This window comes from Tenrec ecaudatus, chromosome 2 (genome assembly GCF_050624435.1).
Source record: "Tenrec ecaudatus isolate mTenEca1 chromosome 2, mTenEca1.hap1, whole genome shotgun sequence".
NCBI lineage: Eukaryota > Metazoa > Chordata > Mammalia > Afrosoricida > Tenrecidae > Tenrec > Tenrec ecaudatus.
The window spans coordinates 139,688,872-139,704,036 of record NC_134531.1 but is presented as its reverse complement, the minus strand read 5'-3'; the positions used below and the strand labels follow the sequence as shown (position 1 = coordinate 139,704,036).

The following is a 15,165-nucleotide window of genomic DNA, read 5'->3' as shown; positions in this document are numbered from 1 at the left end:
AACAAACTTGGGCGATAGCATTGTTTACTGATAAAAAAAAAAAAAAAGACTGCTGCTAAATACTGACCGTTAGGGAGGGGAAAAATATTGACCTTTAATAGCTTTCTTCCCCTAATACCTCCCAACTACATCAGACTTTTTAGATCAGTTCCAGAAGTTATTCATAATCACTTTTCCTAACTCGGTGGAAAGGGTGGGTTTCGAGACTCAAAACATTTCCAGTGTGGGAATTTTTTTTTTTGGGGGGGGGGGTGTCTCTTGGTAAGCCATAGTCCTGTAAGAGTATCCAGAAAGTATTTCTATAGTTTACATTTAGCAATAGTGGAAAATGAGAGTGAAAGAAAACCTTTTCATAAGAAAAATACAAGTCTATAATGCCAACTCATGTATGATGAATAAATTCAGAAGAATTCCCCAAACTAACCTCAAGTTCTCCATCTTCCTTAAAGGATAGGAGATTGCTCATCATGTGGTATGAAGAATTGCTTTTACATAGTCCCTCTCTTCAAAGTCTTATAATCAGTGTTTAGAGTGGGCTATGTAAATAAGGGGCTTGGGCAGCTTGATAACCATGCAAATAAAGCACAAATAAGTGTATGAAACCATACCGAGGGGAGTGGCCAATTTTGCATGCTGCCAGGCTTTTAAATTAGCCATCTTGGAGGTGTAAAGGGAGGACTTTGTGACCACCAAGAGGGCTGGAAATGAAGTGTGTGTCCTTTAGACCTGTGGTACCAGCACTGAGGAACCTCCAAGACCTAGGAGACATTGCAGAGATAGAGATGGCCTGGGGGGCTTCCCAGTCTAGAGTAAGGTGGTTAACAGTGGGTGTATCCAACTGCCAAGAAAGCCGAGTGACTTTAGGCAGGAATCTTCCTGGTGGGAATGGGGGTGGTCTCTGGGCACTCATTGTCAAAACTATGCCTGAGCAGGGCAGAGGTGAGGCTGAGAGCCAGAGAGATCTGCCTGTGGACACAACTGAGAAGCAGCTGTCCTGACCAAAGAACTGTATCCTGAATAGTTTCTTAACCTAACTTATACTTTATATACTTGAGTATAAGCTGAAAAATTCAGATTATACATGAGTATATACGGTAACCTGTCACTTTCCTAATAAAATTTGTAATTTTGAAGATCTTTTATGAGTTCTGGGTAGTCAATGTAACAAATGAAACCTAGTTGAGAAGAGTGTAGGAGGATGGCTGCTGTCTGAATTGGAAAAAACGTTGGGAGAGGAGATCCCCTGGCTTCATAGCAATCAGCCAAGGGGCTGTTTTCTCCTCTTCAAAACGTTGTATGAGGTCAGATGCCTCCACAGTCAATTTTACAGGTTAAAAAGTCAGACTGCTTGGGTTCAAATTCCAGCACTAACAGCTTGTTGACCTTGAGCAAGTTACTTAAAAACTCTCTACCTAAATTTCTGCAAGTCAAAATTGTGTTTCTATTTTTACATATGGCTATTGAATCTGAAATGAGATACTATGTTAAGTGCTTAGGAGTGCCTATCACAGAATGCTAGTCATAGCTATTGTTATATCACATACATTTAAACTGTAAAATCAGACAAGCTCATACCAAAAGTATGTTTTAGCCTCTTGCCATATCATGTTAACCTAGTGTTTAAATCTTTTGTTGTGAAAATTTTTATTTTTAACTTGAAGGTTTGTATCTAGTACTCAAATGAAGAAACAAGAATCTGTTCCAAAACTGGAGATAAGGCTGGCATGTTTCGGATGGGATGATCCTAACGATGTCCTCCAAGGGACACATGAACTACATGAGGGTGCTGCTGCGTAATGTTGACCACTGACCTCTCCACAATGGGAGGCATCTGTCAGTACCTGAAAGGTCCCAGTTTTAAACCGGGAAAGGAAAAGTACGTTAAGGATAAAGCGCACTTTGAAAGCAGTCCCCTCTATCCTTTAATGAAGTGAGAGGAAAGCCCTCACACACTGCGCACTTATTGAGTCAACCCCTGGGCTAAGCATCCATCCATCCAGCTCATTTGTTGTAGGGCTAAACTACAAAGGCAGCACACATTTCCTATGACCAAAACTCCCTTTAAACCCAAGGTCTTTGTTGCCATGATTCCAGTCAGGAGACTCCTCCTTGAGTCAGAGATCAGCACTCAATGTCACCCTTAACCTTGTGAGTGGAACTTGTCCACACGGCCACGCTATCACGTCTTCCAAGAGAGCGCTGCTAGCTCACTCCTACTGATTGACAAGAACTTTGTGGAGTTTTAATAGCAACTCAGATTACTACTTTTACCAGCACAAAGGCTACACCCATGGTTCCAAAAAATTTACTAGCATATTTTCCATTTTCTATACTATTTGAAGGCATAAGATAAGATAGACTGGTCTCAGCTTTCTACAATATCGTGTTTGAAGTTTTTCTGGTAAACTAAACTCAGCACAACTGTCCAATAAACTAAATTTTATACAATGTAGGAGATTAAAAAAAGAAGAAATCCCATGAGAGAAATCAACTCAGCAGGCCCTGGTGTTAAACATCCCTCCCACCCCGCTTAAAAAAAAATTGTATTAAAAGGCAGTTTCAAATGTTGAAATCATACCACGATTCCTTGCAAACATCTACCTTGCTCATACTAATGCAACCAATTCTTATTGTTAATAACGGGGCATGACTTTTTGGTAAATGTTCATGGTTTTACTTTTCTTTATCAATCCAAGACCTTTTGAAGATACTTTTCAAACAACAAAATAAGTTGCATCAGCTCTCTGCTCATGGTCGAGATACTAACTGCAGAAGGTACAGTTTAAAAACAAGTAGTGCAAGAAAAAACCAAAACGAGTGGCCGAAATACAGAACTAGAATTAAACCAGTTATATAAATAATTGATCAATTAACTAAGATAGTTACAATCAAAGTATGCAATTATAGTTAGTGGTTAGAATCAAACTTTGAATTGATTTCTTGATAAAATATAAATCTGTTGTCTGGAAATTGGAAATAAAACTATTGATGGAGCAAGCTAGAGACTTATTAACCCTACTGCAAAGATAAGGAAATAAGTGACAAAGTCTCTTGCACTGAAGTTATGTATTTTTAACAGCTTTACATGTAATATTCATATATAAAAAACTTTAAGTGCTTTTCTCCAATTTATAAATCTAAAGAATTCAAAAATAAGGCATTCAATATTTGAAAAAAGTACAGATTTACAAAATGTGTATATTCTGTCATGAAAACTCCACACCAACATTATACACTTGGAAAAAAATACAAACAGGATATATTACAAATTTATGTAGCAATAACTTAGTTCACACCATGCAATAAAAAGTACATTAATCAAGATACACAAGCTTTTGTAGGTTCTAAACTTAAGGACTTTTTTTTTTTTTCTCTGCAGAATCCTTAAAACCTGTGGCACTTAAAATTTGTTAGCCTTTCTACTGAGAGGTAAATTATACACAAGGATGATGAAAAGATGGGCAGCCCAGTTGTCTGTTATGAATCATTCCAGCTTTGCTCAACAATGGCCGAAACTCTTTTCTCGTACTCCCGTTTGTTTTCCTGGTAAAGCTGCGCTGCCTGGCTATTGGCTGGGCTGTTTGGATTTGGTTCATCCAGCAGAGACTAGAAGGGAGAAAAGATTTAGAGATGTACTTTGAATACCAACAAGTGTCAGTTATAGAGCATACTAAAGTTATGCAATAATCCTCAGTGGCAGAGAATCGTTTTTCTAAAGAAGTTCAGAAATGACTTTGCTGTAATACACTACAATAGGAGGTAGAGCTCCTGGTAAGAGAACGTAAGCTTCCAAAACAACAGGTGAATTACTCTCCATCATCTAATTTCAAAGAAATCAAAGCACTGGCTTTCAATACACTGACCCTTTCTCCTTAAGCAGGAGAAAAAAGCTTGATTTAGTTACAGTAACTTGCAAGGACCACTTTCCAGGGCTACACGTCGTGACTGTGACGCCTTTGCAAATGCCTGGCAGTGCATCCATCCGGTGATGAAATCTTATTCCCTTTAATCAACAAAACAACGAACACACAATGGAGCAAAATAGATACATTGAAAACAGTGTTTACAAAATGACAGAATCAAGTGATAGAAAACACTTTTTATCGCCCAAAACGTTACTTCTGCTCCTCTCAAATCCACACAACAGAAACGTTCCTCATTTTCCTTCTCTACAACTCCCACTCAAGGTCCATTCTGAAATATGAGGGGCACAAACTTCCAAGTGGCTCTGGCAGTCTCTTCTTAAACAACAGAATTTCCTGGATGAGGCACCATCCACGATGCTTCTCTGCACTTGCCTGTTTCCTGAGGCCTCTGCGGCTTTCAAAGCAATAGATTTTTCCTCTTCCCCAATGATGTTTCCATCTTCTCCCTAACCGTGACTATGTTTTAAGAGAATAACTAAGTTTGACCTGAGAAAATACTTCATTTACACATGACCAGAAAAGGGATGTGGACTTAAGCCAATTGGTCACTAATAAAAAATCAGACCTGTTCGCTGAAAATCATGAATTCTTGTTTGAGCACTTGGCAGTGGGCTACCCAGATACTGAGAAAGTTCGTTTGTCCACTTGAGCTTTAGGTTATTCAAAAAGGGTTGTAACTCACAGAACTCTGACACACACTCACCTGAATTGAAGTTAAGATAGAAGACACATCATATGTTGGGCTCCATCGGTTCTGAAGGATATCTAAACATATGCTACCATCAGCATACACTGCAAAGACAACACTAGAATGGGTTACATACGACCTTTGCCACAATCTAGCAATTAACAGTGATCTTTACCACAACCAGAATGCTTGGTCCAATCAGAAGTGTTTTGTTTTTAAAAAAAAAAATCATTTTATTGGGGCTCATACAACTCTTATCACACGCCATACATACATCAATTGTGTAAAGCACACTTATACAACAACCGTCTTAGTTAAAATTTTTTTAAGGCAGCTGAATGAAAAAGCAACTTCCCAGCAATGAAGCAACCAAGTCGGACTCAATCTCACTGGAAAGTCACCTTGACCCCAGACACCAGGTCCACTCTCTTCTGGGTGGTTAGCTCCGTAGCAACCAGAGATTTAGACCAAACCCCCCTGAAAATGTTTTTCCTGAAAGTTATCTGATGGGGAAAGACCACACTGAAATTAGTCAAGTTTATAAATGGAAAGTCTTTCCCATGTTAAGTTATAATCTAGGAATATAATTGTAATAGAAGGAAATAGAAGTCAAGGGAGACCAAATTCAATTACAAGAGGCTCTCAGCAACTAACTACATACTAAGAATAATCATAATATAAATTTTATCAACATGGGATCAACTCTTGTGAAGGAAAAAAATGGAAAACTATATTAAAAGCCTTAGAAATATACAGTGCTTTGGCCCTGAAATTCTACTTCTAAAAAATGTATCTTAAGGAAATAATTATGGTTATTTGAAAAGATTAAATTTTAAGAATATTTAACCTCCCTGTTGGCAATCCACTTGGGATTACACTGAAGAGAAGTCCCTTAACAAAATTACTGACATAATTAGACCGCCAGGAAGATTAAAGTTTATCATACCTGGAATGTCTAACTAGAGAGATTAAAATGAGTAATTTCTTAAGAATTACAGGCCTACAATATAAAACAAATTTTGTGCAAAACAATGTACCACTTTGGGTACAAAATTACTGACACAACTAGACCGCCAGGGAGGCTAAAGGGCTCATGAAAATAAGTTAAAAAAATACAACAATTAACAAAAGAAAATATTCATCGGACAAACTACATTACAGTAAACTCAAAATGGAACATTTTGCATCTATTAAAATTATGAATATTTAATATTAAAAAATTCATAGTATTTTTATACATATGTAAATACATGAAGGGTCATCAAACAGTTCAAAGCAATAGTCCACTTTCTTTTCATTCCATTTTCCCTTAGACTTTTTGAAACCACATACACATGTACCCTAAATACATATACAAAATTGGAAATCTTCATATATAAAACATTTGTTTAAAAAACCTAAATCAGCAGTAAATTCTTTTTGGTATCTTTCCATTTCTATATATAAATCCACATAACTTTTAAACCATAATTATCCAGAGTACATGGGGATAAGAGCAATACCACATGGAGGCATCGTCGAGAAGTGGGACCTGACGCTGAGAAGGAAGAAGATGTACAAGGAGGGAAACAACAGGTTTTCCCTGATCATTTACAAAGTCTAATAAAGTACGGGACTTACCATTTGGATGAAACATTTTTGATAAAAACCTAACAGTTGGTGGTTTATTAGGATATTCTTCAGAAAATTCTATTACTAGTTTAAAAGTACCTAGGTAGAAAACAAACCAAAGTGATTATGGTAAAGTCAAGACACAACTTTTTAACTTCCCCATCAATGAATTCCTCACTCAATGACCACACAAAATTAATTTTGGCTTTACTCATAAAGCTTATTCAATAAATTTCACACAGCCCTGGCAAGTACTTTCACAAGCTATTGGTGGGAATGTTTACTGTCATATTTTTCTAGAAGGCAATTTGGTCCTAGGGACCAAGATTCAAAATGAACATTTGGGGAATTACAAAATATTTATTTTAACTTAAAAGAATTGGGGGGCACAAAAGACTTATAAGAGGACCAACTAACACATGGCGAAGGACTCAGACTGGAGGCATGGGAGCTAATAAGAAAGCTACTAAGACACTTATGCAGGGGCCTTTTACTTTGAGAAAACCCACCTGAAGGGTGAGGCTCTCCCATTCCATCCTCTTGGACAGATTCACATTTAGTAAGCCAGGACTTATTCCTTAGAAAGTTAGTCAAACTTAAGTTATTCCAGATGCTTCCACCAGGCAAAGACGTAAGCAAAAGCAATTGTTATGTAATATTTTGGTATATTAGCAAGAAATGGCATGAAATATAAACTTAAATCAGCTTAATAAAGATGGGCTTAAGCCTAATGAAGGACCCTGGTGCACTGAGGGCTAAGTACTATTAACTTGAGGGTGGAGGGAGGGCGGGGTGGAAAGGAGGAACCGATTACAAGGATCGACATATAACCTCCTCCCAGGGGGAAGGACAACAGAAAAGTGGGTGAAGGGAGATGTCGGACAGTATAAGATATGACAAATAATAATTTATAAATTATCAAGGGTTCATGAGGGAGGGAGCAGGGAAAATGAGGAACTGATGCCAGGGTCTTAAGTGGAGAGCAAATGTTTTGAGAATGATGAGGGCAATGAATGTACAGATGTGCTTTACATAATTGATGTATGTATGGTTTGTGATAAGAGTTGTATGAGCCCCAATAAAATGATTTAAAAAAAAAAGGACTATTAACCCAAAGGTCTGTGGTTCAAACCCACCAGTTTAGCCAGAGAACAAGGAGGCAGTGTGCTCCCATATAGCAGTTCTGTGCTGTACTTTAAGACTGGTAGGAACTGGAGGAAACTCAATAGCACTGGGTGCAGCTTTCAGTTTATGTGTAATTATGCACTTTAATGTTCTCATTTTAATTACAAAATAGCTACACATTGGAAAACCAGGCAAAGCACAAATATAGAGCAGTTATTCTAATGCCTTTTGATCTTAGGTTTCCTTGACACGAGTGTTCACTAAAGTGGGTGATATGACCCCCTGGGAGGGCACTGCAACGACCCAGGGGGGCTGCACCAGCAGATACCTAAACTTTATCTTGGGTTATGGGCTATAGTACAATGGTTTTTAGTTGTCAGGGATCTCTGAGTAATTTTTTTCCTTAAGGCTGGTGGGGCTGGGTAAGCCAAACAAGTTTGGGAACCTCTGCTTTCCACTCTGACACCAAGGCTAAGCTTCCAATGCGGTCACTGAATGTCAAGTGGAAAAGAAAGCATGCTAACAGCGTACCATTTTATGGTTATTTCTATCACGCACATAATAGGAAATAACTGCAAAAATAGTAGTCCAACTTAGTGCGACTAGAAAAGGATGAAGTTTGAGTATTTGTTACATTTGCTACGTAATTAAGAAAAATCACATCAGTTAATAACTACCAGGTAGCAAAAATCCCTGAAATTGTAACTTTCAGCCCTAGTGAATCAGTAGATACCACTGGTTACATCTATTGCTTTTTCTGCCCAGGGTAAACACTTTGTTCAGTGAGTGACACTGACCTGACAGCACCTACTAAGCCCATGGTTCTCAACCTTTCTAATGCCATGACACTTTAGTACAGTTCCTCATATTCTGGTGACCCACCCCCCATACCATATTTTTGTTGCTACTTCCTAACTGTCATTTTGCTCCTGTTATGAATCGGGCAATCCCTGTGAAAGGGTCATTGAACCCCCAAAGGGGTCACGACCCACAGGTTGAGAACCGCTGTACTAAGCCAGCAACTACCTAAAGAAAAATCCTAAAATACTAATAAAAAATAAGTACAAGCCCATTACATGTTAACATAAGTAGTATTTTTAAGTGAAAATGATATTCCCCTGCCAAAAATGCTAAGTAGAGCACTGTTTTTATACTTTTCTATGTCTCTTAAATATCTGGCTTAATAGAGGACAGTAAGATTCTCTTATCTGCGTCTACATGCAATGTGTTGCTGTGGCTGAAGTGTTATGAAGAAAATCTAGGCTAACATAAACGTATCATTGAATGAGGAAACATTCTAGTAGTCTCTGGGGAACACAAATGGTTAATATGTTCAACAGCAAATTCAAAGTGTGGCAGCTCTGGACCACCCAGAGCCTTAGAAGAAAGGGCCTGACAAGCCAATGTTTAGAAATCAGCTAGAGAAACTCGTAGGGAGTACACTTCAACCTTGACACACATTCGTTGAAATCAATTCAATGGCAACTGATTTGAGGTTGCTTTAATAACCCTTTCAGATAATTACATCCTTTTTGGGTATCATACCAAACAAGCAGTAGTAATTTTTTTAAAAGGTTAGCTACAGTGTAGAATCCAAAACTTTTAAAAATAAACTTTTTATACTGCTACTTTTCTATCTATTGCACTTTAAATCTGAATATCCTTAATTTGCTTGTCATTCTTTCAAATAAAGAAGGTCCAAGAAAAAAAAAAACACTGGTCCCAAGGCTTGAGTAACTGCAGAATGCTTCCCCCCACCCCAGACAACCTCATACTTCAGTATGCAATGGTAGTACTTTATGCCTACCTTCCATTTCATCAGACTACTAGTAAAACAGTATCGACGGACATACTGGATTGTGTAAGGTAAGTCAATAAATTACATTAAAAAGTATGACTAAATATTAAGCATATCCATAGACAAATGCACGGTAATTGTAACATAAAAGTATTGCAGCAAAATAAAAAAAAACATTGATTAAACATTATCAAAATGCAAAGCTACTATTTCTTGACATACCCTTTATCTACGTCTATACACTGCTGAAGTTGATGCTTCCATCTTTGTGTGTGTGTGTGTGTGTGTGTGTGTGAGAGAGAGAGAGAGAGAGAGAGAGAGATGCCTCCGTCTTGAACCCTTCCCCAGAGACCTCTATGCTCTCCAATTTACACCCCATTAAATCAGCAGTTTTGCCATCCTCCACTCACCATGTTCTTTTGTTTTGAACAAAGAGAACTGTGAGGGGGCAAGGTCAGGGCTGTTAAGTGGATGGAGTAATGCTTTACCAACAACATCCTTCTAGGACAGCCCATGATACTCTAGGTGCACTGTCACGATGGGTAAAAGTCCCTTGGCACCCTTTCCTGGGCGTTACTCATCAATGTACTTTCCCATTTTCTTAAAACTTCTTCCTAGTAAGTTCCCATGATCAGCTGCATCCTTTGAGAAACTCGACCAAGATTTTCCCCTTTGAAACCATCCCACACAAAAATAAATAAATAAATAAATGGATAAATAGGAAAAGAAAAAAAAAAAAGAGAGAGAGAAATCAACCCAAACAATAGTCACTGGCCCAGTAAGTTACTGTTTTGCTTGGAGCTTGTTCTCTGGGTCATACTAGTAAATATAAGGCTGGTAATCCCTGTTAAAACTAATTTCTCCACAAAATCTCCTTCATTAGCTTTTATCTTGCTTAAAATTTAAACAGCTGATGGAAAGACAAGCTCTTTGGGCTAACTGATCTTCATACAACACTTGGGACATTCATCCAGGGACAAGTCCGCTTAAAGTTGAAACTGGAGAACCACTTGAGCCCCCAATTTCGGTGGCTATCACGGCAATGGTAATTCTATCACTGTTCTCCACCAGTTCTGGACTCGTCAGTTTCTTAGTCAAGGTCGACAGTCTCCCCTCTCTTGGCTCAGCTCTGAGGTGTTCCAGGCCACCCTTGACCATCTAAAAACTGATCATTTATGTAGGGCAGCATCCCTGTGAACTGGCTGCAGACCCTCAGTGATTTTGGATGATGTCCCGTTTAAACTGGTTTTCCATGGCACACAAAGCATCCCTACTTTATTTTTTAAGAACCCTAAAATTAGACTAAGACAAGTGCCATTCCCATGAGAATTTATTTGTAGGTGACCGCTGGTCTCAGAGACATGTTTATAAATAAGTATGTTTTGTTTTGAATAAATGTGTGCACGTAAGCACTGATGCCCAGTAGCAATACCTTTTGACTTACGGACCTACATTATTTTGTGACGCTTTTCTATTAAGACCCATATCCAGTTTACCTTTGTCTTTAACAAGTGCCTAATCTCATTATCTATATATACACTATAATTTGCTTAACCATTTTCCAAATTGGACATTCACGTTTTCTCCCTTATAAACAATATCCTTATACAAACATCATTGAGAGATTGATTCTGAAGCCATTTAAACAAAACAGTTTAACGATTAAAAATATTCTGTGATATAATTTGGGAAAATCTATGTGATTTGTTAAAATGCACTTGATAAATTCAATGGTAAATATACGTGAAAAACAAGTTTCCCATTTTCTAGGCTCTGGTGAAGATACCTAATCTGAAATGCAAAAGATTATGCAGACTATGAGTTAAATGCTAGCTGTTTGCTAAGATACTAGCAGTTAAGTTTGAAACAGACAATTTTAGCTCAACACAGTATCAATGTAGGTAACAAAGTAAAAGAGAGCATTATCATTCTCCTGTTTACCTCAGGGACACCTTTAGCATGCCTCAAGGCCATCTAAATATAAACTATTCTCAACCTTGATCCTGCCGTCTAGGCTTACATTTCTCTGGCCAAATAGCAAAGAAAGGAAACTGGCAACAGAAGTAATGAAGCTGATGTGAGGGGGAATAAAGTCCTTTGTGAACTAGAACTTCTCAGCAGCTTCACTAAATTTTAACCTAACCGGTAACAACAAAAAATGGTTTTTAAGTAGCTACATTTGTGCTACAATTTATTACTTAAAACACTCTATTAGTACTACAGACAACATACAGAGAGTAACTTACCATCTTCAAAGGGTGTCCCTTCAGGTCTGAAAACAAGAATATATTTCATTAGAATTCAGTTCTTCATTCTGTTTTCTGATTTTCAAAACTGGGAAGGATTAACTCCAACAGGGAAAGTAATGCTCACTCAACGGTTTGTGGAATTTTAAAGATACTGTTCAATATCAATAAATATCACAAACACATGCATATAGGGCAGCTTACATTTTCTAGGTCTCTCTCCCAGGGTGGTTTTACTGAAAAACTCGTCAAAACTTAATGCTTAAATGCTGTCTAGTCATTCTAAAGTGGATGGAGTCACCATTTTTTGAATTCACTTCACTAAGGAAGTCAATAGTTTAAGATAATGACGGCATCACATCAGTGTCCTGCTTTTCAACAACAGTTCCTATGGGGTAACTGCTTAGCTGCCGGCAGTGCGAAAGTCACCTTCTTCTGCTAATTTTTCCTCTGCTCCCATCTTCAGTATCTCAAACAAAACCCCATGATTAACATTCTGAATGGGTTGGGCAATCACAAAGTTTTTTTAAAAGAAAAATGCATTTGTTCTTTTTCTTTCTAGCCTTTAATTTACACTAGTATAACTGATTCTATGGTAAAGTATTACTTTGAAGCAAATTTGCATTTAGTGCAAAACTTTGGTTTAAGAAGAAACAAATAAGAAATGGATCAAGTCCAAGGAAACCAAAGACAAGACAGGGATTGTTTCTATTTCTGTAGAGAGGTGTAGTCTTGGAACTCCACAGGGCTGTGCTGTTCTACACTGTCTTGGTTTCTTGGCTAAGGCATATATTCAACATGTTCATATGCAAGATGTTCTCAAATAACTCCATTCGGTTATTTTCACAATGGGTTGTGAAACTTCATTTAAAATCCTGACACAGTAAAAGTTTTCGATGTTTTTGGTTCCAAGACTTTTTACAGTTACAATAAAATGAACGCAAAATATTTGCTTGGTACATTTTGTACAATTTATCTTTTTCTCATTTGTTATTCAATTTAAGATAGTTTCTTCTAATTAAGTGAAACCAAAGTGACTATAAAATCAATGTTAAGTATTAAAGCGAAAGTTTATATAAAGGCCAAGATATTTTTTCCCTAATTTTATCTTGACATTTCAATTCCTGGTATCATGCCTGCTATCTGCTTCAGCCTCTTCTAGACATGTGTTACATATTCACGCTTCTCAACTCACCCAAATATCACTGCGTTCCACTGCATGATGTTGTTTTCAGATGGCGCACCACTAACACCCACAGGTGGGTCCTCTTGCAACCTAGAAATCCATAGCAACAACTTTGAAGGCAACCAGTAAGGTCACTGGAGGCCCAAGTACTTCAGGTCTCTCATCTACTCTCCCAGCACAAATTAAATCCATTTCCTGGTCTTTGTGCTGAGCTGTCATAAACTATACCTGACTTTCAAGAAATAAAGAAATAACCAGATATATATATAAAAGAGGGCTTTCCAAAGTTCAGGAGGAAGTGGAGCTAAGTGGTAATGGAATCTCTACGTGGACTTAAATAGATGGGTAAAGTCCAAAGGAGTTGGGCTCATCCTTCTTCACACAGCTTCAAGGTGAAGACATTACCTCTTGAAGAACTGATGCACAGTCTGTTCTTTTGCACCATTACCAAAAAGTAAAAGGAAAACACAAACTCAAATGCAAAACTACTTTCACAGAATCAGATTTGCTACTTTAAGCAGGCAATGAGAATCCAACTACAACTGTGTCACATACACACACACACACACACACACACACACACACACACACAATTGCAATAGCTCCTGTTCTTGAAGAAGTCAGTTTCAGGAAGGAGAGCAACTTTATCCCATTTGCCGTGGCTGGTGATGTTTTACAGTCACCTGAGGCTTCCATTTGGGTCTATTTGTAAGGCTTTGTGCTAACAACCAACAACTAATCACGCCCTGCACACCAGGAGCCTCAATATAAAGTCAAATTCTTGTAACTTGAAGATCCTTGGACAACTATTCAAATGGGCCATGAGTTCAACCCAGAATAAAGGAGAGAAGAGCAGTTAAGAAATCAGGATGTGTCCGTTTGGTTATTTGAAATTCAGTTACATGAATGAACCTGAAATGGACTGCTTCAAGCTTCACAAAGCCTTTTGCACCCAAGTACCTTCTTTTAAAGACATGTCACCTACACGCGTGTGTTTCAAAGAGTTTGAAAGATAAATGGACTTTTCACAAGGAATTTTAGAAGCTTCAGTGTATGTAGTGATTATTGTGTGGCAGGGCACTTGCTCATCAGTCCACACAAAAGTAGTGTTTAACCAACTTTAGGCAATTAGGCCTCCATGAATAAGCCCCTTACACTGATAAGACACCAATCTGACATAAATGGCTAAGGGAAGCAGGAGAAAATGAAGTTGAACAAAGCCCCAAACAATGGTTTCCAAAGGCCTCGCTCAGATCTTTTTAATGGGAAAGTCGGAGGTTACTTCCTAAACGACAAACCTTTCAGGATCTCCAGAGAAACACGGCTGAGGGTTTCTCTCTCCTGTTATTTTTCTGTACCTTTAGGGATTATAAGCAACTGCAAAAGTCGGTCATCTCTTCCCCCCTAACCTCAACAGCTCCTAACAAAACCCCGTGTCTCACAAAGGGAAGCCCGGGGAGCACCAGGCGAGCACCCAGTCTCGGAGAAGGCATGTTTCCAGAAGGCGGTGGAAGTTACAGATCGGGCTTTCCGACACTACAAGGCCCTGGCCGCCAGGGTGGCCAGCCCGAGGCCCAGACCGTCCCGGCCCGTCCTCAAGGTCCTTTCGGGGGACGGGCGCAGGGTCGGGTTTCGGGGTGGGTTAGCAACCTCCGGACCCCGCGCTTCAGCTCCTACTTGGCTGCACAAAGGAGACCCGGGGCCTCTCCCCGGCCCCGGCCCGGCCCGGCCCGGCGGAGGCTGCGGGGCGGGGTACCAGCGCTGGACCGGGAACAAGCCGCCACAATGGCACTCACTCCGGGGAGCCAAGGACGAGGCGCCGTGGGTGCAGGGCGCCGGGGCTGAGGCTGAAGTGGGCAGCGGGGCACGTAGGGCCTGCCGGCTGCCCCCCTTTTTGCTGTTGTTTTCGCCGGGGGGCTAAGAACAGGAAGGAGCGCCGAGACGTCTAAGGCCGCCGGCGGACGGCGAGAGCGGGAGCCGGTGCGGGCTCCGACGGGGCTCCCGTCGGTCCCCCTGGGGACTACAGTCCGCCCGCCACCTTGGGCTCGCAAGGGGAAGGTGTCCGGGGTCCCCGCCCTGGAGCTCCGTCGCCTTGAAGAGAAGCTGCCAGCCAGGTGAGGGTGAAGCCCTTACCGCTTGAAGTCCCGCATGAGCCGCCTCCTGGCTGGGGTCGACATGCTCCCAGATACCCCGCCGTCAATCTGAAAGAAAAGAGTCCCGCACAGCGCCCCCACCCCGGCGCGGCGGCCCAGTCACTGCGGGTCACCGCCGCCGCGGCCGCGCAAACAAGCCTGCAATGACGTCTCCCTCCGCCGCCTCCAGATCCCTCCGCCCTTCTGCCTGTACCACGAGGAGAGGAGGGGGAGGAGCCGAGCGAGGCCGCGGCGGGAGAGAGCGCGTTCGCGGAGCCTCTGGGCAGGGACCGCTCGCATGTCGGCTTGCTTAGCGCGATGACAAACTGGTGTCCTCTGTGCTCAGGGCCAGTGGGTTAGAAGCCATTGTGACCAGCACACCACCCTGCGCGCCCCCCTTTACTGGTTTAGGCTTGGCCGGATGGGGGGAGATGTCCGCATCCGGAGCCGAAG

The 15,165-nt window shown here is 40.4% G+C and overlaps 1 protein-coding gene across 2 annotated transcripts; it reads right to left on the bottom strand.

Moving 5' to 3' along the window:
- Positions 1-3,049: 3,049 nt before the first annotated feature.
- UBE2B (ubiquitin conjugating enzyme E2 B) lies at positions 3,050-15,165 on the bottom strand. Of its 2 annotated transcripts, XM_075541558.1 has the most exons (6): positions 14,714-15,165; positions 12,590-12,670; positions 11,395-11,420; positions 6,235-6,324; positions 4,630-4,718; positions 3,050-3,606 (listed from the first exon to the last, which is right to left on the bottom strand). In XM_075541558.1, the coding sequence occupies exons 1-6, from the start codon at positions 14,755-14,757 to the stop codon at positions 3,478-3,480; spliced, it is 459 nt and encodes a 152-aa protein (XP_075397673.1). In that variant the 5' UTR covers positions 14,758-15,165; the 3' UTR covers positions 3,050-3,477. The 2 variants fall into 2 exon arrangements, with proteins under 2 accessions (XP_075397673.1, XP_075397674.1); XM_075541559.1 differs by lacking the exon at positions 6,235-6,324 and having other exon boundaries at positions 14,714-15,163.